The 25480-nt window shown below is 50.2% G+C and overlaps 1 protein-coding gene across 3 annotated transcripts in view; it reads left to right on the top strand.

Moving 5' to 3' along the window:
- The window catches only part of galnt18b (UDP-N-acetyl-alpha-D-galactosamine:polypeptide N-acetylgalactosaminyltransferase 18b), a 453243-nt gene that overhangs the window by 316155 nt on the left and 111608 nt on the right, over positions 1 to 25480 (top strand). For all 3 annotated transcript variants that reach the window (XM_072466166.1, XM_072466165.1, XM_072466164.1), the window contains exons 7-9: positions 2286 to 2471; positions 8864 to 9001; positions 12107 to 12202. In XM_072466166.1, coding sequence (XP_072322267.1) covers positions 2286 to 2471; positions 8864 to 9001; positions 12107 to 12202 — 420 coding nt within the window. The remainder of the gene's footprint in view (positions 1 to 2285; positions 2472 to 8863; positions 9002 to 12106; positions 12203 to 25480) is intronic.

The following is a 25480-nucleotide window of genomic DNA, read 5'->3' as shown; positions in this document are numbered from 1 at the left end:
ACTTCCTTGAAAACATGATGTGTCAAGCTGATTACTGTCCATTGTGTCTAGCTCAAAGGCGGTATTAACTTTCTGGAAACAAATAACTTTCCACAAGAATTTGAGGTTCCTTGCCACCCTTTCTCATACAGAGTGTTCACTTGAATGTCCCATTCTCAAGAATATTTTACTGTACAAACCCAGCCCGTTTTCTGTGGTGCTTAACCACACGAGGCTTTACATTATTGCAACATGGTGGAAGATTTGAGTAAGTCAAAGTGACAGCTTTTCCATGATTACAAGAATCAAATGAACGAGCGATTAATATAAACAGAGATTGCTGGAAATACTCAGCAGGCCAGACAGCTTGCTTATTGCATTAGTATGCATTGAATGCGCCCGACTATTACAACAGCAGTAGGCCTATCCCCCCCTCCCCGAAGTAAATGGGGGACCCGCTGCTGAAAACCCTGACAGCTAAGGCATCCAAAGCCTGCGATGAAGGCTGAATATTAGGGGGCTTTGGAAGTGGACACCTTGTCAGCTACACAGGCAGAACTTACACCAACTCTTGTTCATTGATACAAAGCAGGAGTCATGTTTTTAAAAACATTTCTCTCTTCTCTTCCTTCCCCTTGTATTTTTTTCTCTGCATTGCACATTCTGCTTGCTTCACGGATGTGTGCTTATGTTTAGTAGAAAAGCAATATTGTAAGATTTGAAAGTCCCAGCGCGAAATCGTGAGCGAGCTCAGAGGTTATTGTCTCTCATGTTGCATTTGTAAGAGATGGCATGTTTTTAAAGCTAAGAAGGGGAAACTTACGTTGAAACGTTGGTTGTGCTACAGGTGATCCCAAAGCAGCATGGATGGCATGGTGGCACAGTGGTTCGCACTGCTGCCTCACAGCGCCAGGGGCCCAGATTCAATGGGTCACTGTCTGTGTGGAGTTTGCACATTCTCCCTGTGTCTGTGTGGGTTCCCCCGGGTGCTCCGCTTTCCTCCCATGGTCTAAAGATGTGCAGGTTAGGAGGATTGGCCATACTAAAATTTTCCCTTAATGTCCAAAGATGTGCAGGTTAGCTGGGGTTATGGGGATAGTGTGGGGGAGTGGGCCTAGATGCTCTTTCACAGGATCGGTGCAGACTCAATGGGTCGAATGGCCTCCTTCTGCACTGTAGGGAATCCAAAGCAGCCTCTGGTATTCATTCCAAGTACGGAACCACCAAGATTGAACAGGCTGGGGTTCTCGAAAGGTTGAGGGGTGATCTGATAGAAGTCTTTAAAACCATGAAGGGTTTTAATAGGATAGACATAGAAAAGATGTTTCCACTTGCTAGCGAGACCAGAGTGCAGGCCCATCAATATAAAATAGTCATTAATAGACCCAATAGAGAATTCAGGAGAAACCTCTTTACTTGTGGTGTGGTGAGAATGTGGGACTCACTACCTGAGGGAATGGTTGAGGCGAATAGTAAGATGCATATCAGGGGAAGGTGGATGAACACATGAGGGCGAAAGGATATGTTGATGGAGGAAGTGAAGAAGAGTGGGAGGAGGCTTGTTTGGAACAGCTGGGGACAAATAGCTTGTCTGTGTGCTGTTAGCTCCATATAATATATAACCGGTGTGAGTAGCACAAGTCATCAATGGGGCTTGGTAGCAGTGAGCGATCCTATTTGGTACTAATTTGGGACCATACAGATTATTTTTTTAATTCAGTCTTGGGATGTAAGTGTCACTGTTATTGACCATTCCAAATCACCCTTGAACTGAATCCTAGGTCATTACAGTGGGTAATTAAGACCCATTGCTGTTGGTCTGGAGTCACACATAGGCCAGACCAGGTAAGGATAGCAGATTTCCTACCCTAATGTGGACCAGAAAGAAATTTATAACAGTCTGATAGTTTTATGGTCGCCATTACTGAGAATAGCTTCTTATTCCAGATGTATTCATTAATTGAATTTAAATTCCACCAGCTGCAATCATGGGATTCGAACCTGAATTCACAGAGCAGTACCCTGGACCTCGCGTCTGCTAGTCTGGTGACATTACCACCACGCGCTGTCCCCTTATTTGAAACCTAATCTACCGAGATCCCACACAGGAGTCAGGTTTTGATTCAATGGTAGTTTTTCTCCTTGTGTGTTAGTATGTCCCAGATCGGAGTGTCCACTTAGCTTCAGCTCTGTCATCCAGTGGTTCCCTCTCCCTCATAGCAATTCTCAGTAGTTTTACAGCATAGTGCATAGGAGTAATAGTTAATTCTGTTGAAGGAGTTTATGGTTTGTGTGTCTCTCCACAGGTCTGGCAATGTGGGGGCAGTGTGGAGGTACTTCCTTGTTCCAGACTCGCCCATATTGAGAGAGCCCACAAACCCTACACTGAGGATCTCACTACCCATGTCCGCAGAAACGCACTGAGGGTGGCGGAGGTCTGGATGGACGAGTTCAAAAGTCATGTCTACATGGCCTGGAACATTCCAATCGAGGTGGGTTCATAGGAAGATGTTAGCTAATCCAATGGCTTCATTTGATGGATTTACTCACTTGTGCTCCATGGCAAGAAGATGTTTGTACACGAGATTCGTCACCAAGGCACATTCATCGGCCATCTCCGCCTTTGCTTCAGCTCATCTCCTGCTGAAATCTTCACCTATGACCTCTAGAACTGACCATTCAAATACTCTCCTGGACAGTTACCTACCTTGCACCCTCAAAAAACTCGAGCTCATCCAAAGCTCTGCTGCCCATGCCTTAACTCACATCAAATTCCATTCATCTCTCACCCATTGTACTTGCTGCCTGTTTAGCCTCTATTTTTAAACTCTGATCCTTGTTTTTGAATCCCTCCATCGTCTTGCCATTTCCCGTTACTTGTAACCTTCACCAGCCCCACAATTCTCTGACATCTCCAAGTCTCGTCCAAGTCTGGCCTCTTGCACATCTTGCCGATCCTCTGTGGGAAGATTGGTGAGTAGACTGAATAGATCGATGCCAAAATATTCCCCGCCATTTCAGATGCTGATGAATAATGACAACAACGTACATTCATACAGCACCTTTAATAAGTGTAGCAAAACGTGTAAGCAAATAACATTTGAACACAGAGAGGAGATAGTAGCTGATACAATGGGTCAAATGGTCTCCTTCTGTATCATCCTATGATTTAGAAAATAGTTTTCAAAGTACGGAGCAGTGAAGTCCCTGGCCTGGACATTTTAACCAATATGACTCTCTGGGAGCTGGGGTAGGGGAACGTGGGTCGGCAGTGGGGATTCCCTGCACCCTGTGGAATGCTCGCGATGTCACCGATCTGTCCCCACCCGGATTAACAGACTTGATTATCCAGCTGGACTGGGAGCAGATCAATGGCGGCCCCAGGACAATGTAGGCCCACCGCAGGCAGGTCTGGGGAGTTATTATATATTTCATACATCTCAGATCCATGCCGAGATTGCACATATTTGTGTGGCGGCACGGTAGCACAGTGGTTAGCACTGTTGCTTCACAGGTCCAAGGTCTCAAATTCGATTCTCGGCTTTGGTCACTGTCTGTGCGGAATCTGCACGTTCTCCCCGTGTCTGCGTGGGTTTCCTCCAGGTGCTCCGGTTTCCTCCCACAGTCCAAAGATGTGCGGGTTAGGTGGATTGGCCATGCTAAATTGTCATTTAGTGTCCAAAAAGGTTAGAACATAGAACGTACAGTGCAGAAGGAGGCCATTCGGCCCATCGAGTCTGCACCGACCCACTTAAGCCCTCATTTCCACACTATCCCCGTAACCCAGTAACCCCTCCTAAACTTTTTGGGTCACTAAGGCCAATCCACCTAACCCGCACGTCTTTGGACTGTGTGAGGAAACCGGAGCACCCAGAGGAAACCCAAGCAGACAGAGGTAGAACGTGCAGACTCCGCACAGACAGTGACCCAGCAGGGAATCGAACCTGGGACCCTGGTGCTGTGAAGCCACAGTGCTAGCCACTTGTGCTACCCGTAATCGCTTATTGTCACAAGTAGGCTTCAATGAAGTTACTGTGAAAAGCCCCTAGTCGCCACATTCCGGCGCCTGTTCGGGGAGGCTAGAATGGGAATTGAACCCATGCTGCTGGTCTTGTTCTGCATTACAAGCCAGATGTCTTAGCCACTGTGCTAAACCAGCCCCCAAATTGCAGTCAATGTACAGTGCAGAAGGAGGCCATTCGGCCCATCGAGTCTGCATTGACCCTTGTAAAGAGCACCCTACTTAAACCGACACCTCCACCCTATCCCCATACCCCAGTAACCCCTTTTTTAGACTAGACACTAAGGGTAATTTATCGGGACCAATCCACCTAACCTGCACATCTTTGGACTGTGGGAGGAAACCGGAGAACCCGGAGGAAAGCCACGCAGACTCCGCAGAGACAGTGACCCAAGCTGGGAATCGAACTTGGGTCACTCTGCGGAGTCTACATGAGTTTCCTCTGGGTTCTCCAGTTTCCGCCCACAGTCCAAAGATGTTAGGAGGCGTTACTGGGATAGGGTGGAAGTCTGGGGATAAGTGGGGTGCGCTTTCCAAGGGCCAGTGCAGGCTCAATGGAGCGAATGGCCTCCTTCTGCACTGTAAATTCTATGATAAGAATCTATGAGATAAGGCTTATTTGGAAGAATTTAAAAATATCTCTGCAATCTCAAAATGTCTGCACTCATGTGTGCAGTTTAGCTTCCAGGAGCTTCTGTGGATCTGTTTACTTTGCTCTGAATCCACACCCAGGCTTAACTAATCAAGGACAATGAGCATAGATCAGTTAGCAGACTCATATACTCAAACACAGAATTGAACACTACAGGGGTCAAATGGGCGTGAGGGTGATGGTGGGGGGATGGTTCAGGGATATTGACTTAGAAGGGACAGTGATAGTTCATTCAGTGGTGGGGGAGGTGAAGAGGTCCCAATTGAGGGTAGGAGGGTTTGATCAGGACAGGAGGGGGTAATCCTGCAGCATCTGCTGATATGGTGGGGATCTTTGGAGGCTTGGTGAGAAGCTGCACGCCTGGGCAGGGAATGGGATATCGAGAAGAGAGTGTCCAGTCATAGGAGTCCCTCGGAAAGGCCCACTGGATCCAGAGTATAGATGTAAAGGCCTCTTCTCCTGGTTCCACCAGCCCTCATCTGGGTCTAGCTCCTGGGGTTCCTGTAGTGCAGGGAAACTGGCCAACCAAAGCTAAAGCTGAATAATTCAACAACAAGAGGCTCACAATTTCAATGTATAAAGGTGGGGTTGATCCTGCCTCAGTTAAACCTGGGAATGGGCAAGTTGGAGTTGGGTTTATATCAGAAATTGGATCTTAAGACTGAAATATCCCCAACCATACGACCAAAGCTCTCCCACTCTTTGTGGTTAAAACTCCTCAGATGTGCTGAGACTCTATTCTCGAGTCTACAAACTGCGAGTGACAATCAGGCAGTGAGGTGATAGTTGTGCTTTGATTTGAGAATGTACAAGTGTTTTTTCAGTTTAAATGTTACTTGAACAAGAAAAGCCTCTAATTTCTCCTGAGGGACATGCATGGGTTCATTTAATAAAATCATGCCAGGCTTGACAGATCTACATCAGCCTGGGGAAGAGACATATGCTGCTTCAGAAGGCTACATTGGTCACCTTTTAACAAGCCATTCCAACTTTACTTGCCTATGCTCTTCATTCTGCCCAATAAAGCTACAATTATTAATGAAATAGCTGTTGGAGAGCAGGAAGACATCGGACAGTCATCCGCTGAATCATATTAGGAGATGTACAAGTAATTTGAAGGGTTATGGTTGACTGAAGTATTGAAAGTCTTGAGCTGATTAGGGACACCCCAGGGGTTTGGCCATGGCTCAGTGGGTAGCATTCATGCTTCAGAGTTAGAAGGTTCAGGTCCTAGTTCGGTGACTTGAACACATAGGGTTGGAATTTATGCGCCCCTGCCAGCAAGAAACAGGTGACCTGTCCGCCACCTACCTGCCTCCAACTGCCCTCCGCCACAGTTTTGCCAGCAGTAGGATTGTCATCAGGAAATTAATACCCACTTAAGGGCTCATCCCGCCAGGACATAACCATCACAGGGAGAGGCAGCACGGTAGCACAAGTGGATAGCACTGTGGCTTCACAGCGCCAGGGTCCCAGGTTCGATTCCCCGCTGGGTCACTGTCTGTGCGGAGTCTGCACATTCTCCCCGTGTCTGCGTGGGTTATTGCCCTTCGTGACCAAAAAGGTTAGGAGGGGTTATTGGGATAGGGTGGCAGTGAGGGCTTCAGTAGATCGGTGCAGACTCGATGGGTCGAATGGCTTCCTTCTGCACTGTATGTTCTATGTTCTATGTCAAGTGGCGAGCCTGGCAGATTACACTGCATGGCTGGCAGGCGGGAGACTTGCCTCCTTAATGGCCCCTCTGAGCCCATCAGAGTGACCTCCTCCAAATTGTTGCCCCCCCTCCACCAGGTTTCCGTCCTCCCAAACCCTCACACTCCACCCCCATCATTGGGGTCTTCCCTCTTGGCACACAGTGAGACCCCCAAATACTTACAACACAATACAACACCTATTGCCCCTGTGTATAGTACTGGCGACAGCCACCAATCCTGGTGGTGCTACCAGTGGTCCTGATTGGGATTTGGAATGTTGCTTAATTGCTGTATTTCCTAACTGTGAGTAGGCAATAAATTACTTTTGGCTTACCTTGTCCGGGTTCCTCGTTGACTGCAACAAAAATATTCCATGACACTATTTTGTAGAGGAGGTGGAAAGTTCTCTCCAGTGTCCTGGGCCAATATCAATCCCTCAACAAACATCACTAATACTGCTGATCTCACCATTCTTATATTCCTGTGTGGGAGCTTTCTGTTCACCAATTGGCTACCGTCTTTCCCACATTTCAACAGTGACTACACTTCCAAATATTTCATGATCAGATGATAGTGTCGTGGTAATATCACTGTGGCCCAGTATTCTAGTGGCCCAGGCTAATGCTCTGAGTCCCTGAGTTCAAACCCTGCCATGATGGCTGGTAGAATTTGAATTGAATGAATGAATTATAAAACTGGTCTCAGTAATGATAACCCAAGCTGTAGTTTTATTGTTTAAAACCCCATCTGGTTTCACTAATGGCCTTTCGGGAAGGAAATCTGCCAACCTTAACTCATGGTCCTAACTATATAGGTGACTCCAGACCCAAAGCAACGTGGCTGAACTTGACGGCTCTCTGAAATGGCCTAGCAAACCGTTCAGTTCAGTTCAGGGCAATTAGGGATGGGCAATAAAAATTGGCCTTGCCATCGATGCCTGCATCCATTGCAAATAAATGACCTTTGAGGGACTTTGGTTAAGAGGGGTGCGGTGTAAGTGCAAGGCTCTCTTGTTTCTGTGACTAAGCAGTTTTCGCAGTATCTTGCACTTTCATAACATTAATGATGTTTAGAATGGCCACTCGAGGCCATGTGACAATAGTACTAATTCCAGGTCAGACATACCTCACTAAGCATCTCCCCTCAACAATGGCAGCTTGCGTTTATATAATGCCATGAAGGTAGAAAAAGGTCTGACATAGCTTCATAAAAGACATGAGGGAAGATTGATAGTAAGGCAAAGAGAAATTAAAAGGTCAATCTAATTCTTGACTAAATATATAGATGTTAAAGAGGGAGAGAGAGAGAGAGAGATGGAGGATCAGATAGCTTTAAAGATGAAATTGTAGATAATTGTAAGAGCACTTAGAACCATAGAATCCCTACAGTGCAGAAGGAAGCCTTTTGGCCCATCGAGTCGCACTGACACTCTGAAAGAGCACCCTACCGTGGCCCACCCCCCCCCCCCAAGCTAACCCCACCTAACCTACAGGTCAGTTTTAGTTTGGCCAATCCACCTAACCTGCACATCTTTGGACTGTGGGAGGAAACCGGAACACCCCGAAGGAAACCCACGCAGATGCGGGAAGAAAGTGCAAACTCCACGCAGACAGTCACCCAAGGGCAGAATTGAACCCGGGGAATTGAACCCGGGTCCCTGGCGCTGTGAGGAAGCAATGCTAACCACCCAAAATAAACTTGAGTTTGGTTTTGCAACAAATATATGTAAAGAAACCTTAACCTTGCTTAGCTCTTCATTAAGCAGAGCTCTGGATGTCTTCAAGCTACTGAGCGAATGAATTAACTCTATCTCACCAAACCATTTGTCAGCAGACCGTACCAACTATTAACCATTGGTTCCAAAAATCACAGCATGAGGTTATAGATGGACCTGGCTTTTAAATGTTACTCAAAAAGATTTAATTAACAAATTCGCATCAAATTCTGTTCACCCATCACCCCATACTCGCTGGCCTCATTGCTTCCTGGTTATGTAACACTTTGATTTTTTTAAATTCTCAACCTTTCAAATCCCTCGGTGGCCTCCCCCTTCCCTGTTCCATTATCTCTTCCAGCTCCGTAACCCACTGGGATATCAGCGTTTCTCTAATTCGGCCCCCTCTCGTGTCCCCGAATTTCAGCCCTCCACCATTCGTGGCTGCACCTGTGGCTGGCTGGGCCCTAAGCTCTGGAATTCCCTCCTTAAACCTTTCCACCTCCCCATCTTTCTCCCCGACCTTCAAGTTGCTCTTTAAAACCTATCATTTTCATCCAGCTTTCGATCGCCCGTTCTAATATCTCATGTGGCCCAGTGTCAAATTTTGTTTGACAGCGCGCCTGTGAAGTGCCTCAGGATGTTTCACGGTGTACATCAACGCTAATTGTTTCTGTTGAGTTCTGCAAATGGTTTTCTGTCATCATTAAGGAAAGTTTTGCTCATACATGAATCTTCCTGCAGTAATTATCTGAGAGGATTTAAGACTTGAGTGTGTGTCCTTTCTCTTCTTATCTCTGCAGAATTCAGGGATTGATATTGGAGATATTTCAAACAGAAAAGCTCTGAGACAGCGGTTACAATGCAGAAGCTTTAATTGGTATCTGCACAATGTGTACCCTGAGATGAGAATGTACACGGACACTGTAGCCTACGGAATGGTAAGGACAATTGGGAGGGCACCCTCCTAACACTGCCAAGGATTGGGGCCTGAGTGGGGGAACCATGCCCATGAAAGGGGGGATGATGGAGGAGGGGGGAGGTATGAAGGGTGGAGGGGGGGGGGGGCGGTGATTGGCGGGTATGAAGGGGCTTCATAAAGGTTGGGGGTTGAAGGGTTGGGGTCCTGAAAGAAGAGAGACCCAAAAAGGGTGAATAGGCCTGAAAAGGCAGGGGCTCTCAGCGACCCCATAGCAGGGAGTCCTCACTTGGGGAGATGTAGGATAATGCCCATGTGTGTGTGTGGGGGGGGGGGGGTGATATTGATAGAGATCAGCTCCCCATTGATGAAAACATTTCTAAGTGTGGGCTGGACGGGGGAGAAACTCCCAGGACCCAAAGAAATGACTACGTGGGTGAATAGTGGTGTGGATCTCACCCAAAAAGCCGGGTGGGAAACATCCCATTAAACGTGCCCAAAATGACACTTAAGGTGCGATTCTTCCAAAAGGGAACAAAGTCCCCTAGCGAGTGCGTTCTGCCACATGTTTCCCGGTGCTCACAGTGCCGAGAAACATATGGCTATTCAACACGACTTGCGTTGAATAAGGGGTCTGAACAAGTAGCGAGTGGCCGAGGCTACACATAGCCCCAGACAGTGGGGAGGCTTCGCCCACTGGAACTCCTCAGTGTAAATGGAGTCTCGATCGCCGAGGCCGCCAAAACGATCTCCAACCTCCATCCCCCCTAGCCTGAACGCACTATAGGAGGGTGCCCATCCCCCAACACCCACGCTTGGCATCCCCGGCTCAATCGCGCAAGCACAGAAATTGCCAGCTTGGCACCACCAACTTGGCACCCTGGCAGTGCCCATGCCAGCTGGCAGTACCACCATGGCACCTTTGCAGTACCAGGCTGGAACCCATGTGGCACTGCCAAGGTGCCAGGCTGGCACTGCCAAGGTGGCACTAGCAGTGCCATGGCACTACCCTGCCCAAAGGGCATGCAGCTGGCGGCCCCCAATACTCTGGGAGATCCCCACGAGTGCTGTTCTGTCTGGTCCCCGTTTGTGGGGACCAGTGCTGAATGGCGCTCGCCCGAGGTCTCCGAAGCGAAGGGATTGATTCCCAATGCCTCGGGAATCTGCACATTAGAGCAGCCTTGCTTTAATATGCAGATTTTCTAAAAAGCGATCCCACCCATTGTGGGCGGGAATTACATCACAACATCTCGCCAGATCGTGTTGTATCTTGCGAGGCTGGATAGATCTCGGAGGCGGGGTCTCCTGGCTTTCCTCGGCCACACTGCACTGCAGCGGCTGCTTCTCTGGTGCAGCATGACCATTGGATTGCACCCTTAGATATGTTTTGGTTGAATCACAGCAATTATATCGAAGGCCATGTGTTCAAGTTTCACTTGTTACAACACCCTGGGCTAGTGCGCGGTGAATTCCATCCCCACCTGGGGCGGTTGCTCAACCGGGTTTGATTCCTGGCTTGGGTCACTGTCTGTGCGAAGACTGCACGTTCTCCCAGTGTCTTCGTGGCTGTCTTCCGGGTGCTCCAGTTTCCTCCCACAGGCCAAAGATGTGCGGGTTAGGTGAATTGGTCATGCTATATTGCCCTGTAGCAACCAAAATGTTAGGTGGGGCTGCTGGGTTACAGGGATAGGGTGGTGGTATAGACTTAGTTAGGGTGCTCTTTCAGGGGCTGGTGTAGACTCGATGGGCCGAATGGCCTCCTTCAACACGTAGATCGCGCACACGCACACACTAGCAGAATGAAATCTCCTGTAGCGTCTGGATTCTGCTGCTTGAATTAAAGATACAGGCTGCTTGCCTTAAAGAGACATGTCCATTAATCACCCATGGATCAAAAATAACAACAGCATACTCAAAGAAATGGGAAATGAGGGAACAAACAAGAAGGACCCTTACACCATATGTATGTCATAGAATTTACAGTGCAGAAGGAGGCCATTCGGCCCATCGAGTTTGCACCAGCTCTTGGAAAGAGCACCCTATCCCATAACCCAGTAACCCCACCCAACACTAAGGGCAATGTTGGACACTAAGGGCAATTTAGCACGGCCAATCCACCAAACCTGCACATCTTTGGACTGTGGGAGGAAACCGGCGCACCCGGAGGAAACCCAAGCACATACGGGGAGGACGTGCAGACTCCGCACAGACAGTGACCCAAGCCGGATTTGAACCTGGGACCGTGGAGCTGTGAAGCAATTGTGCTATCCACAGTGCTACCGTGCTGCCCTTAGCGCGGGTGTATTTGTCTGGATGTATACACCCACTGCTACTGAGGGAATTCTGCACTGTTGGAGGTGCCGTCTTTCAGGCAAATGTTAGGCTGAGGCCCAGTCTTCCCTCTCAGGTGCACATGAAAGATCGCCCTGCTTCTATTTTCATTTTTGTTTCATAAATTTAGAGTACCCAATTAATTTTTTCCAATTAAGGGGTAATTTTAGCCTGGCCAATTCACCTAACCTGTACATCTTTGGGTTGTGGGGGTGAAACCCACGCAAACTCGGGGAGAATGTACAAACTCCACACAGACAGTGACCCAGAGCCGGGATCGAACCTGGGACCTCGGCGCCGTGAGGCATCAGGGCTAACCCACTGCGCCACCGTGCTGCCCTCCTGTTTCTATTTTCAAAGACAAGTGGGGGAGTTCTTTTCAGTTTTGCGGGGCCAATATCTTTAGAACAGATTATTGGGGATTTGCTAAAATTAAAACGTGGTTTTGGAATGCACTTTTAACCAAGGTACATCTATATAATAATTTAACGACCATTCGGGTAGGATGGCCTGTTTCCCTGCTGTGCGCTCCATATAATGATCCCTCACTTTATTTCAAAACAGGAAGATTGTTGAAAATCTATATGGTACTGAGAGAGATAGAGCGTGAGAGAGAATGGTGCAAAGCTTTAAGATTCAGAGAATGAAGGAGTTTGAGTTGATGCAACAGCACTTGAATCTCACGGCATGAGGTCATATATTTAGTTAGCTGTAGTTAGAACCTAATGACTAGTGCGTGTGATAAATCCTGGGCAAAATCATCTAATACAACTATGTTTATTTCTATGTCTTTCAGCTCAAAAACGTCCTGAAAAATGATTTGTGCCTTGATCAGGGGCCAGACACAGACAATATTCCAATTCTGTACATTTGCCATGGAATGACATCACAGGTATGTGCAATAAACAACAGGGACATCATCCACAATATTAATCTTCCCTATGAGAGGGCTGTTTGTCAGAGCGTGGGATGTACAATAAGAACAAAGGAAGTTGTGAGGGCCATGAAGAATCCAGCACGAGTTTCAAGGATACAAAGAAATAACATTTATTTACAATAATATATATATATATACACACAACAGCAGCAGCAACTTCGTTACTGCTTACTCCTTCCTGCTGGTTCCAAACTGGCCAGCTTTATTTATACAGGGAGTCTGCAAATGATTTCTCCGCCCCCCTCATTGGGGAAGCTCATACTCCCACAGGATTGTGGGATTGTCAATAGTCCCCAGCCAATGGTAAGCAGGCAGGTTATAACATCCCTCCACCCCCAAATCCAAGGAATCCACCGAAGACCCTGGCGAAGGAGGATGTCGGACTCGTTTTGCCGCAGGCCGGACACCATTTGCATGAGGCGCTGGATTGGGCGGCGTGTAACGAGACAGAGACCGGCGCTTCCGTGATGAACGGCGTAACGGTTGTACATCCACGGCCCGTGGGCCCCGAGGATTCCCCCTCTGATGCGTCCTGTGACTCCATCTCGGAGTCAGAGTCTGCTGCCTCTGTCATCTCGACGTCTCTATCTCCACGCGGTTCTGTAATGACCTGCGCAGGCTTGGAGTGAGGCACCAGAGGAAGATTGTGAGGACTACTTTCCATTGTCTCTGGTCTCTGTGGCTGTAGAAATGAGCTCCGGGGGCGGGGAATCTTTGGAAGGGATAGTCTTCTGGACCGAACGTGGTCTACATGTTTGCGCTGGAGATGACCCTGGGCTTGCACCTGGTAAGATATAGGACCCGTTTGGCGAAAGATTACGCCAGGGACCCACTGGGCACCACCAGCAAAATTGCGAACCAACACTGGGTCACCGGGCGCAAACTGCCGAATCGGCCGATGCCGAGAAAATCCCTGTCCCTGCCGTTCTTGTGCGCGGCGTACTTTTGCGCCAATGTCTGGGAAAACCATACTAAGGCGGGTGCGAAGTCTCCAGCCCATTAGGAGTTCTGCGGGAGCTACCCCAGTCACCGCATGGGGGGTAGTCCTATATGAAAACAAAAAGCGAGTCAGTCTCGTGTCCATTGACCCGGAAGGCTGCTTCTTTAGGCCTCGTTTGAATGTCTGCACTGCGCGCTCTGCCAACCCATTTGAAGCCGGGCGGTAAGGGGCAGTGTGGATATGGCATATGCCGTTCATCTTCATGAACCTCGCAACCTCCTCACTGGTGGCCTGGAGTGCCGTTATCCGTGACCAGCACCTCGGGGAGGCCATGCGTGCTAAAGGACAAACTCATCTTCTCAATTGTTGCGCAGGACGTTGTGCCTAGCATCTTATGCACCTCTAGCCATTTAGACTGGCCGTCGATTAATAAAAGGAACATGGATCCTTGAAAAGGGCCGGCGAAATCCGCATGCAAGCGCGCCCAAGGCCGTCCTGGCCATTCCCAGTGATGTAGGGGCGTGGCCGGCGGAAGCTTCTGATGCTCCTGACAAATGGAGCAGTTTTGGGCCACCTTCTCAATGTTGGCGTCGAGGCCTGGCCACCAAACAACTCCGGGCCAACATTTTCATTTTGGTCACACCTGGATGCCCATTGAGCAAGTCTCTTAGTATCAGCTCCTGTCCTTTTTCCGGGACAATCACACGCGTCCCCCACAAGAGGATGCTGTCTTCCACGCTGAATTCTGACAGCTTGGAGGAAAATGCCCGCAACTCGCCTGAGAGCTGTCTATGCTGCCCACCATACAGGACTATGTGTCGAACCTTTGACAGGACTGGCTCCGTCTGGGTCCACTCACGGATCTGTGATGCCGTGACAGGCAAGGTGTCCATAAAATTTAGGGTTGCAACCACCTCACCGGTTGTGGGGGTCGACATGGGGCCGGAACTTCCCGTAATAGTTTACCAGGCCGAGAAAAGAACGAAGATGCAAAGTGTCAGTCGGGGCGGGGGCCTGTTGAATCACGCGCACCTTCTCTGCGACGGGGTGCAAACCTTCGTGGTCCACCCAATAACCCAGGTAGACTACTTCCTTCGCCTGAAAGACGCACTTTGTGCGACGTAAACGGATTCCAGCCTCCGAAAAGCGTCTAAGGACAGCCTCCAGATTTTCCAAATGTTCCTGCTCCGACGTCCCTGTGATCAAAACGTCATCTAAGTAGACAGCGACACGCGGTAAACCTCTCAAAATGCCCTCCATAACACGTTGAAAAATAGCGCAGGCAGAGGATACTCCAAAGGGCAAACGTGTATATTCATACAGGCCCCGGTGTGTATTAATCGTTACATATGGTTGGGAGGCAGGGTCCAGCTCCAACTGTAGGTAGGCGTTACTCATATCTAATTTTGTGAACGAGAGTCCACCTGCAAGTTTCGCGTAGAGATCCTCTATGTGAGGCATTGGATATCGGTCGAGTCGGGAAGCCGTATTCACTGTAAGTTTATAGTCGCCGCACAAGCGAACTGTGGCATCTGGCTTCATTACAGGTACAATTGGTGCTGCCCAGTCAGCGAAACGGACGGGCCTGATAATACCCAAAGTTTCCAAAAGAGTGAGTTCCCCTTCTACTTTCTTGAGCAAGGCGTAAGGCACTGGGCGCGCCCGGAAATAGCGCGGCGTGGCTCCTGGTTCGACTTGGATACGGGCTACGGCCCCTTTTATTTTCCCCAAACCAGGCTGGAATACATCTGCGTATCGTCCCAGCACCTCAGTCAACCTCCCGGAAACTGTTTGGAGGATGTGCTGCCACTGCAAGCGCAAATGGCGCAACCAGTCCCGACCCAACAGGCTGGGCCCATGGCTGCGCACCATGATAAGTGGGAAACGCCCCTTCTGGCGTCCATAGACAACAGGGGTCATTGTAGTTCCTGCAATGTCCAGTGGTTCCCCCGTGTAGGTGGCCAACCTGGCCTGTGAGTCGGTTAATGTAAGGGTCTGTATACCCTGCTTGATGCGGTCGAATGTCCTCTGGGCGATCACGGAGACGGCTGCGCCAGTGTCCAACTCCATCTCAAGCGGGTGACCATTGACCCATACTGTCACCTTAATGGGGGCCACACGGGGAGCTGCCACACAATGCAACTGTGGGCAGTCCTCTGTCTCCACGTCCTCAGGAGTAGTCGCCGCAGGTTCATCCACATGGAAGGTACGTCCCCTGGGCTGGTCCCAGTTTCGGTAGGAACGACGGCGCCTCTGGCGCCCCCAGGGCCAGCGTCCGCGACGGGGTCGGCGCCTACAAGTCTGACACGGACATGGCTCCTCATCCATTGGTTCTGGAGAAGACTCCCTTCGGGGAGGAATGTCCGACGGCCACTGGCGTCGATCCGGATGTCGCCTCACCCAAGGTACCGCAGGAGTGCGGGGGGATGTTTTCGGACAGAAGGGGTTGCGCCCCAAGGCATGCACTTCCATTCCCTGTAGCTCCTGTACTCCTCGCTCTGCGCTCTCTCGGGACAATACTATTTGAATGGCCTGTTGAAACATCAATGTTGGCTCAGCTAACAACTTTCTCTGTGTGGCCACATTGTTTTTTGTTTTTAAATATATTTTATTCAAAATTTTTGGCCAACCATAACAGTACATTGTGTATCTTTTACACAGTAATATAACAATATAAATAACAATGGCCAGTTTTTTTAAATAAATAATATATAAACAACATCAAAATTAAAAAACAAAACTAAATGGCAACTGCCTTGTCCCAAATAAATACTCTCCAAAAATACAATTCAGCAGTCCAGTATACAATTACCTATAACAACAACCTATACATATTATACTTATACACTAACATCCCTGAGAGTCCTTCTGGTTCCTCTCTCTCTCCCCCCTCTCCTCCTCCTCCCCCCCACGCCCCCCCCCCCCTCCAAACTCCCCAAGTATCCGCATTATCTCTGGCATCCCCTCCGCCGGGTCCGCCACATACAACAACAAATTGTCCACATACAGAGATACCCGGTGTTCTTCTCCTCCCCCGAGTACTCCCCTCCACTTCCTGGAACCCCTCAATGCTATTGCCAGGGGCTCAATCGCCAGTGCAAACAATAATGGGGACAGAGGACATCCCTGCCTCGTCCCTCTATGGAGCCGAAAATACGCAGACCCCCGTCCATTCGTGACCACGCTTGCCATCGGGGCCCTATACAGCAGCTGTACCCATCTAATATACTCATCTCCAAAGCCAAATCTCCTCAACACCTCCCACAAATAATCCCACTCCACTCTATCAAATGCTTTCTCGGCATCCATCGCCACCACTATCTCCGCTTCCCCCTCTGGTGGGGGCATCATCATTACCCCTAGCAGCCTCCGTATATTCGTATTCAGCTGTCTCCCCTTCACAAACCCAGTTTGGTCCTCATGGACCACCCCCGGGACACAATCCTCTATCCTCATTGCCATTACCTTGGCCAGAATCTTAGCGTCCACGTTCAGGAGGGAAATAGGCCTATAGGACCCGCATTGCAGCGGGTCTTTTTCCTTCTTTAGGAGAAGCGATATCGTTGCCTCTGACATAGTCGGGGGCAGCTGTCCCCTTTCCCTCGCCTCATTAAAGGTTCTCATCAGTAGCGGGGCGAGCAAGTCCACATATTTCCTGTAAAATTCAACTGGGAATCCATCCGGTCCCGGGGCCTTCCCCGCCTGCATGCTCCTAATTCCTTTCACTACTTCCTCCATTTCGATCTGTGCTCCCAGTCCCACCCTCTCCTGCTCCTCCACCTTAGGAAATTCCAGCTGGTCCAGAAAACACATCATTCTCTCCTTCCCATCCGGGGGCGGAGCTTCATATAATCTTTCATAGAATGCCTTGAACACTCCATTCACTCTCTCCGCTCCCCCTCTCCCTCCTCATCCCTCACTCCCCCTATTTCCCTCGCTGCTCCCCTTTTCCTCAATTGGTGGGCCAGCAACCTGCTCGCCTTCTCCCCATATTCGTACTGTACACCCTGTGCCTTCCTCCACTGTGCCTCTGCAGTACCCGTTGTCAGCAAATCAAATTCTACGTGTAGCCTTTGCCTTTCCCTGTACAGTCCCTCCTCCAGTGCCTCCGCATATTGCCTGTCCACCCTCAGAAGTTCTTGCAGCAACCGCTCCCATTCCCTACTCTCCTGCTTTCCTTTATGTGCCCTGATTGATATCAGCTCCCCTCTAACCACTGCCTTCAGCGCCTCCCAGACCACTCCCACCTGGACCTCCCCATTATCATTGAGTTCCAGGTACTTTTCAAAACACCCCCTCACCCTTAGACACACCCCCTCATCCGCCATTAGTCCCATGTCCATTCTCCAGGGTGGACGCCGTTCTTTTTCCTCCCCTATCTCCAAGTCCACCCAGTGTGGAGCGTGATCCGAAATAGTTATAGACGTATACTCCGTCCCCCTCACCTTCGGGATCAACGCCCTTCCCAAAACAAAAAAGTCTTCGCGAATAAACTTTGTGGACATAGGAGAAAAACGAAAACTCCTTACTCCTAGGTCTGCTAAATCTCCACGGGTCTACACCTCCCATCTGCTCCATAAAGTCTTTAAGCACCTTGGCTGCTGCCGGCCTCCTTCCAGTCCTGGACCTCGATCTGTCCAGCCCTGGTTCCAGCACCGTGTTAAAATCTCCACCCATTACCAACTTCCCCACCCCTAGGTCCGGGATACGTCCTAACATGCGCCTCATAAAGTTGGCATCATCCCAGTTCGGGGCATATACGTTCACTAAGACCACCGCCTCCCCCTGCAATTTGCCACTCACCATCACGTATCTGCCCCCACTATCCGCCACTATGGTCTTTGCCTCAAACATTACCCGCTTCCCCACTAGTATAGCCACCCCCCTGTTTTTCGCATCTAGCCCCGAATGAAACACCTGCCCCACCCATCCTTTGCGTAGTCTAACCTGGTCTATCAGTTTCAGATGCGTTTCCTGTAACATAACCACGTCTGCCTTAAGTTTCTTTCGGTGTGCGAGTACCCGTGCCCTCTTTATCGGCCAGTTCAGCCCTCTCACATTCCACGTGATCAGCCGGGTTGGGGGGCTCTTTACCCCCCCCCCACTTGTCGATTAGCCATCCCCTTTTATCCAGCTCCTCACCCGGTTCCCACGCAGCTGTGTCCCCCCCAGGCGGTGCCCTCCCGCCCCGCCCACCCCACCCCATACCAGCTCCCCCTTATCCCCAGCAGCAGCAACCCAGTAAATCCCCCCTCCCACCCCCCCCGCTAGATCCCCCACTAGCGTAGTTACACCCCCCATGTTGCTCCCAGAAGTCAGCAACCTCTGGCCGACCTCGGCTTCCCCCCGTGACCTCGGCTCGCACCGTGCGACGCCCCCTCCTTCCTGCTTCCCTATTCCCGCCATAATTATCATAGCGCGGGAACAAAGCCCGCGCTTCCCTTTTGGCCCCGCCCCCAATGGCCAATGCCCCCAGCTCCTCCACCTCCCTTCCTCCCTCCCCCACAACCTGTGGAAGAGAGAAAAGTTACCGGGTCGCAGGATTAACAACATAAAAATCATCTCTCCCCCCTTTTTCCCCCCTCTTCGCCCCCCATATTCGCCCCACCACTTTGTCTCAAATGTTCTTTTTTAATAACTCGCTTATTCCAATTTCTCCTCAACAATAAATGTCCACGCCTCATCCGCCGTTTCAAAGTAGTGGTGCTTCCCTTGATATGTGACCCACAGTCTTGCCGGCTGCAGCATTCCAAATTTAATCTTTTTATGAAGCACCGCCTTGGCCCGATTAAAGCTCGCCCTCCTTCTCGCCACCTCCGCACTCCAGTCTTGATATACGCGGATCACCGCGTTCTCCCACCTACTGCTCCGAGTTTTCTTTGCCCATCTGAGGACCATCTCTCTGTCCTTAAAACGGAGGAATCTCACCACTATGGCTCTGGGAATTTCTCCTATTCTCGGTCCTCGCGCCATCACTCGGTATGCTCCCTCCACCTCCAACGGACCCGTCGGGGCCTCCGCTCCCATTAACGAGTGCAGCATCGTGCTCACATATGCCCCGACGTCCGCCCCTTCTGCACCTTCAGGAAGACCGAGAATCCTTAAATTCTTCCTCCTCGCATTATTCTCCAGCACCTCCAGCCTTTCCACACATCGTTTATGGTGTGCCTCGTGCATCTCCGTCTTCACCACCAGGCCCTGTATATCGTCCTCGTTCTCGGCAGCCTTTGCCTTCACGACCCGAAGCTCCCGGTCCTGGGTCTTTTGCTCATCTTTTAGCCCTTCAATCGCCTGTAATATCGGGGCCAACAACTCCTTCTTCATCTCCTTTTTAAGCTCTTCCACGCAGCGTTTCAAAAACTCGTGTTGTTCAGGGCCCCATATTAAACTGCCACCTTCCGACGCCATCTTGGTTTTTGCTTGCCTTCCTTGCCGCTGCTCTAAAGGATCCACCGCAATCCGGCCACTTTCCTCTCCTTTTTCCATCCATGTCCAGGGGGGATTCCCTTCTGGTTTACCGCACAGTGTTTTTAGCCATTAAAATTGCCGTTGGGGCACCTATTAAGAGCCCAAAAGTCCGTTCCACCGGGAGCTGCCGAAACGTGCGACTTAGCTGGTCATCGCCACACCCGGAAGCTCGTGTGGCCACATTGTTAATACCGCAAACCAAACAGTCATGTAATATTTCTGACAAGGTCTCACCATAGTCACAGTACTCCGCAATCCTGCGTAGCTTGGATAGAAAGTCGGCAAGGGATTCTCCTGGGGTCCTCTCAGCGGTATTAAACCGGTAACGGACGGGGTTGGGTTAAAATGCTGCCCCACTAAATTCACAAGTTCATCAAACGTTTTGGTGTCCGGCGCAGCTGGGTACGTAAGGCTCCTAATCACCCCAAACGTATGCGGGTCGCAGGTGGTGAGCAATATGACCACCTGGCGCTCGTTTTCGGTGATATTGTTTGCTCGGAAATAGTAACGCGTTCGTTGTGCGTACTGGTTCCAGCTTTCCAGCGCAGCATCAAAAATATCCAAACGTCCGTACAGAGGCATGGTGTAATAGAAAACAACTTCCAACCTGTATCCAACAAAAATCCAGGGAGGTGGCTTCAGCAGTGTAGACAGCTATTCACTTTAACCCTCGTCGCCAGTTTTGTGAGGGCCACGAAGAATCCAGCACGAGTTTCAAGGATACAAAGAAATAACATTTATTTACAATAATTTATATATAATATATATATATATATATATATATATTATATTATATACAGCAGCAACAACAACTTCGCTTACTACTTCCTGCTGGTTCCAAACTGGCCAGCTTTATTTATACAGGGAGTCTGCTAATGATTTCTCCGCCCTCCTCATTGGGGAAGCTCATACTCCCACAGGATTGTGGGATTGTCATTAGCCCCCAGCCAATGGTAAGCAGGCAGGTTATAACAGGAAGTAATGAACAGACAAAGATACAAAGGTGCATACAATGCCGGACAATGAAAGACCTTCTGGTGCACCCAGCCTGATCCACAGGACCATGATACCTTGTGTATCAAAATATGCAGAAATCCCACTTAAGACCAGGCAGGGAAAAAAAATCCAGGGAGTTGGGGAAAAGTAAACTTCAGAAATTCTTGTCCGACCTCTTTTTGTTACCTTACAACAGGCCATTCATGGAAGTGGATGCAGGATTTCCAATTCATTTAACCCCTAGTAACCTAATAAAGTGAGTTTGTCAGCATCTTGATTAGGGATTAAAAGGAGAGGGAGGTAATATGTTTCATAACAAATAGAAGCAGCGCTAACATTTCACCCGAAGCTAGCCAGGGTTTGAATGGTACCGCGTCGGATATTAGAGTAAATCTGGGGGGTTTAAAAACTACCAGCTCCCACCCTCATTGCTGGGGACTCCCTTGGGAGGCTGTTGGATGTCGGTAGCCCAGTAGATCCCAGGTGGGCACCCCGAAGTGGGTTTAAAACCGGTTTAGGCACCCGAGGCTTGGTCACGCCCATCGTCGGCGGGGTTGTGATTGCAGAACCTTGCGGGGTCCGGATAGATCTTGTGAGGCGTATAGGCTGCCGGGAAGCCTGCGGGAGGCTTCTACCAGCCATGCCACACTCCCGTTTGAGTGCGTCGCAGCCTGTAGATCACGCCCCCAGAATTGGACAAAGAATGAGAGAATTCTAGATATTTTAACCCTTGCCCAGTTTATCGAAATTGCAATTCTGCATACGAATCACACCAGCATTGTACTGATGCAGTAATGGCATCTCGATATTGCTTGTTCATGTTGTAATCTCTGTGCTTATTGGCTTATGTTGGGAGGCAGTTCCATTGCCAAATGGGGTGACGATCATTTTATGCTGTAGCTTCGGCTGGGATTTTCATGGCTTTGCAGTGTTGCGACCCGCTGCTGGGGATGCAGTCGGACTGCAAAATCCCACTCTTTGTGTTCATCGCAGTCTCAACAGAGGGGTTTGTCGTCCATATCCCAACTCACAGCGAAGTCCCGTTCACCCCTCACCCATATGCTGGCTGACTGATATAGGCTCCAGATCATCCATCTGAACATGCGCATCTGTGTTTTCAAATCCCTCTTTGGCCTTCTCCCTCCCTATCTCTGTAGCTCCACAATTTTCGCAATCTCTGTGCTGCAGATTTGAAATGATTTGCAAAAGAAGCAAATGCGATGTGAGAAAGTAACGTTTCCACACAGCGAGTGGTTCTGCGTCTGGAATGCACTGCCTGGAAGTGTGGCGAAGTGAGGTTCAATCGAGGCATTAGATGATTATCTGACGAGAAACCACATGCAGGATACAGGGAAAAGGCAGGAAAATGGCACTAAGCCATAATGCTCATTCGGAGAGCTGGTGCAGACACAATGGGCCGAATGGCCTCCATCTGGGCTGTGAAGGTTCAGCGATTTAGTAATTCCGGCATCTTGCGTATCCCTGGATTTTAATTGCTCCAACACCGGTGACCAGGCTGTCAGCTATGTGAGCATAAAGTTTCAGAATTCCTGCCCGAAACCTCTCCCGCCCTCTTTGATCAAGCTTTGGGTCGCGTGTCCCAATATCTCCTTATGTTGTTCGGTGTCCAATTCTGTTTGATAATCGGTCCCACGAAGCACCTCGGGATGTGTTACTATGTCCAGTGTGCTGCACAGTATGAGTCCAAGTTGTGGTTGGTGTTTGTGAGAGGGAAGAGGCAATGTAAATTTACAGACTGGAGTTCCCCATCGCAGCCAGCTATTAGAAAACATCCGGGTGGTGAAATCAGAGTGGAAAAGGTTGGAAATACTCAGCAGGCCAGACAGCGTCAATGGAGAGTGAAACATTTAACATTTCAGACCACTGACTTTTCATTAGAACAGGAAGAAGTCAGAGATGCAACAGATTTTAAACAAGAGGGGGCAGGGGGAGTGCAAATGGAAAGGTCTGTGATGAGAGTGGAAGGTCGAAGAGATTAAATTACAAAATGGGTGATGGTGCAAGGTGAAGAGATGCAGTTTTGGGACAGCTACAGTGATGGTTAAATGTTCAGCTGAAAGCTCCCAGCAATTGGCAGCAGCTTGGTGGATTGTCAGTAACTGTACAACTGGCAACTTCATTGAATACAATTCACATTGAGGAGGCTCGCTCACCTTAAACCTTGTCCATCACATTCTGATTGATTATTGTCCACAGTCAACATGTAATCCAGTTGTAACTCTGTGTATTGAAACGGGAGACAGGCTTTCATCGAAGGTAACATCTGAACAGTGTAAAAGCATCTTATGTGTAATTAAAGTGTCAGAAGATGTAAATTCTTTGTATCACCGACTAGTCTTGGTAGACTTGTGATGCCTCAGTCCACACGACACTGTTTGAACAGTACAGCAGACTAACATGAAGAGATAAATAATCCCACAGGCCTTGTCCTCTTAGCTAATTATTTTGAACAGCCATCACCACCCTTGCTTTGATTGGTGGTTTCCTTGAGATAGCCAGTCATTACGGATCAGAAGGAACAGAAAGAACTGACATTGCTTCTTTCCTGCATAGCCTACATGGCTCACAGTTAACAAGAATCAGAATCCAGTACTTGGGTTTCTCTCTAAGTATGTCACACTAAATTATTATGATTCAAAAAGGGGGCTGTTAGGCATTTGTTACAAGGAAGGAGCTTGACATTGAAATACAAGGGGCTGGATTCCCCGTTCCTGAGACTAAGGGCTGGATTCTCCGATTCTGCGGCTATACCCGCAGGATCCGTCTGGTCATATGACCAAAAGGTCGGCGCCGCCCCCGCACAGATCCACCGCCCGGTGGGGAGGGCTAGCAGCCGCATAAAGCCCCCAGCTTTACCTGCGGATACGGCTGCAAAATGGCTGGGTCCGTGGCTGCGCATGTGCAAGGCTGCCTGTGGCGGCCGCGCCGTACAGCATGGCTCCAGCCGCACGCGGACCCAGCCTGCCAAAATCTGCCCCCCTGTAACCTCCCCTCGCCACCCCCGGACCACCTCCTATCAGTCCCCCCAACCCCCGCCGAAGCCCCCCCGCCAGCGGAACTGTTCCCTCTCCCGACTGTGGCGACGCTGGGCACAGTCTACAGCCGCCACGCAAGGTCCCCGAAAGTTGTGAGGTCACGTGGATTGATTCAACAACTGTTAAGAGGCTAGCACCGGTGCCACGTGGAACCCAATCGATTCCAATGAGAAATGCTGCAGGATTCGCCAGATTCGCAATCGACACTCAGGAAGCTGACAAGCTGCAGCCGCACACTTCAATCCCCAGACACACCATCCCAGCCAACAAGATGGCGGCAAGGAGAGCAGCTCCATAATTTACAGATGCTGAGCTGGAGACCCTCCTGGACACGGCGGAGGAGAGGCGGTTGACCCTGTTTGCCTGCAGGTGCTGGATGCTCACCGACAGCCACTCATGTAGTCCCTGGCTCTGTCAATGCATCTTCACTATAGGTGGGACTGTCAGTTCCAAAAGCCCTAAACCTGTCTGGAAGGCCGCTAATTCCTGGTTTGGGCGCTTCTGAGCATAGTCACAGCGGGCCATGGCTGAGAACGTCAGTGACGTTGCCCAGGCGCTGGCTGACGTGGCGCAGACACAGAGGGAGGTGGCGCAGTCCCAGAGGAAGGTGGCGCAGTCCCAGAGGGAGGTGGCGCAGTCCCAGAGGAAGGTGGCGCAGTCCCAGAGGGAGGTGGCGCAGTCACTGGCTGATGTGACACAGATCCAGAAGGTGGTGGCACAGTCACAGCGTAATGTGGCGCAGTCCCAGACGGCGATGGTCCTTTTCCTGTGCTCCATGGTCGCCAGCATGCAGACCCTGGTCGAGACCAGAACGGGCATACAGGACGTCGGGGGAACCTTAGGAGATATGTAGCCCGGGGGCCATCGGGCACCCTGAGGGGGGTGGAGGTAAAGGGGCCCATGCCGGTGACTCCTGCAGGGGAGGGGCTGGAACACCGCAGCGCCTCGCGGTCCTCCCCCCCCCCCCCCCCCCCCCCCCCCGTCCCTGGCGCATCTGGTGGGAAGCAAGCAGAATCACGCCACCTAGGACACCCTAGTAGCAGCCGGGTCAGTCCATCCGGGCCTGGTCACCCCAGAGGATGCCCGCCAACGGGGACCCAGGTCACAGGGCAGGAATCACAGCAGGCCACCTCCACTCCTGGTGTACCGTCTGGGGACCCAACTAGACGTAGCATTAGGGCCTGTAAGGCCAGAAAATTAGACACCATTTAAGTTGTCACGGATGAAGGACACAGTTTAGTTATTGTGGCTAGGGCACGTATCTGTCAATATTTGTGCATATTAAACATCCGTTCACACTGTTACAATGTGACCCGGTGTTCTGTCAGATGGCAGCGGGGTGGGCTGGCCAGAGAATGGGTGCAGGGGGTGGGGTGGGGTGGATGGGCGGATGTCGTGAGTGGACTGGGCTCCCCAGCCACCTCCTCCCCCGACCGTTCCCACCACCGTCACACCAGGGATCCAATGGGACCATGTGATGGAATGGCCAGCTTGCTGGGATCACCCAGGTGGACATTGGAAAGTGTTACCGTGGGCAGGAGTCAGACGTTGTCAAATAGATCATAGATCATAGAATTTACAGTGCAGAAGGAGGCCATTCAGCCCATCGAGTCTGCATCGGATCTTGGAAAGAGCACCCTACCCAAGGTCAACACCTCCACCCTATCCCCATAACCCAGTAACCCCACCCAACACTAAGGGCAATTTATCATGGCCAATCCACCCAACCTGCACATCTTTGGACTGTGGGAGGAAACTGGAGCACCCGGAGGA

The sequence above is a fragment of the Scyliorhinus torazame genome, chromosome 10, assembly GCF_047496885.1.
Source record: "Scyliorhinus torazame isolate Kashiwa2021f chromosome 10, sScyTor2.1, whole genome shotgun sequence".
In the NCBI taxonomy this organism is placed as follows: domain Eukaryota; kingdom Metazoa; phylum Chordata; class Chondrichthyes; order Carcharhiniformes; family Scyliorhinidae; genus Scyliorhinus; species Scyliorhinus torazame.
This window is presented reverse-complemented; position numbering and strand designations above follow the sequence as displayed.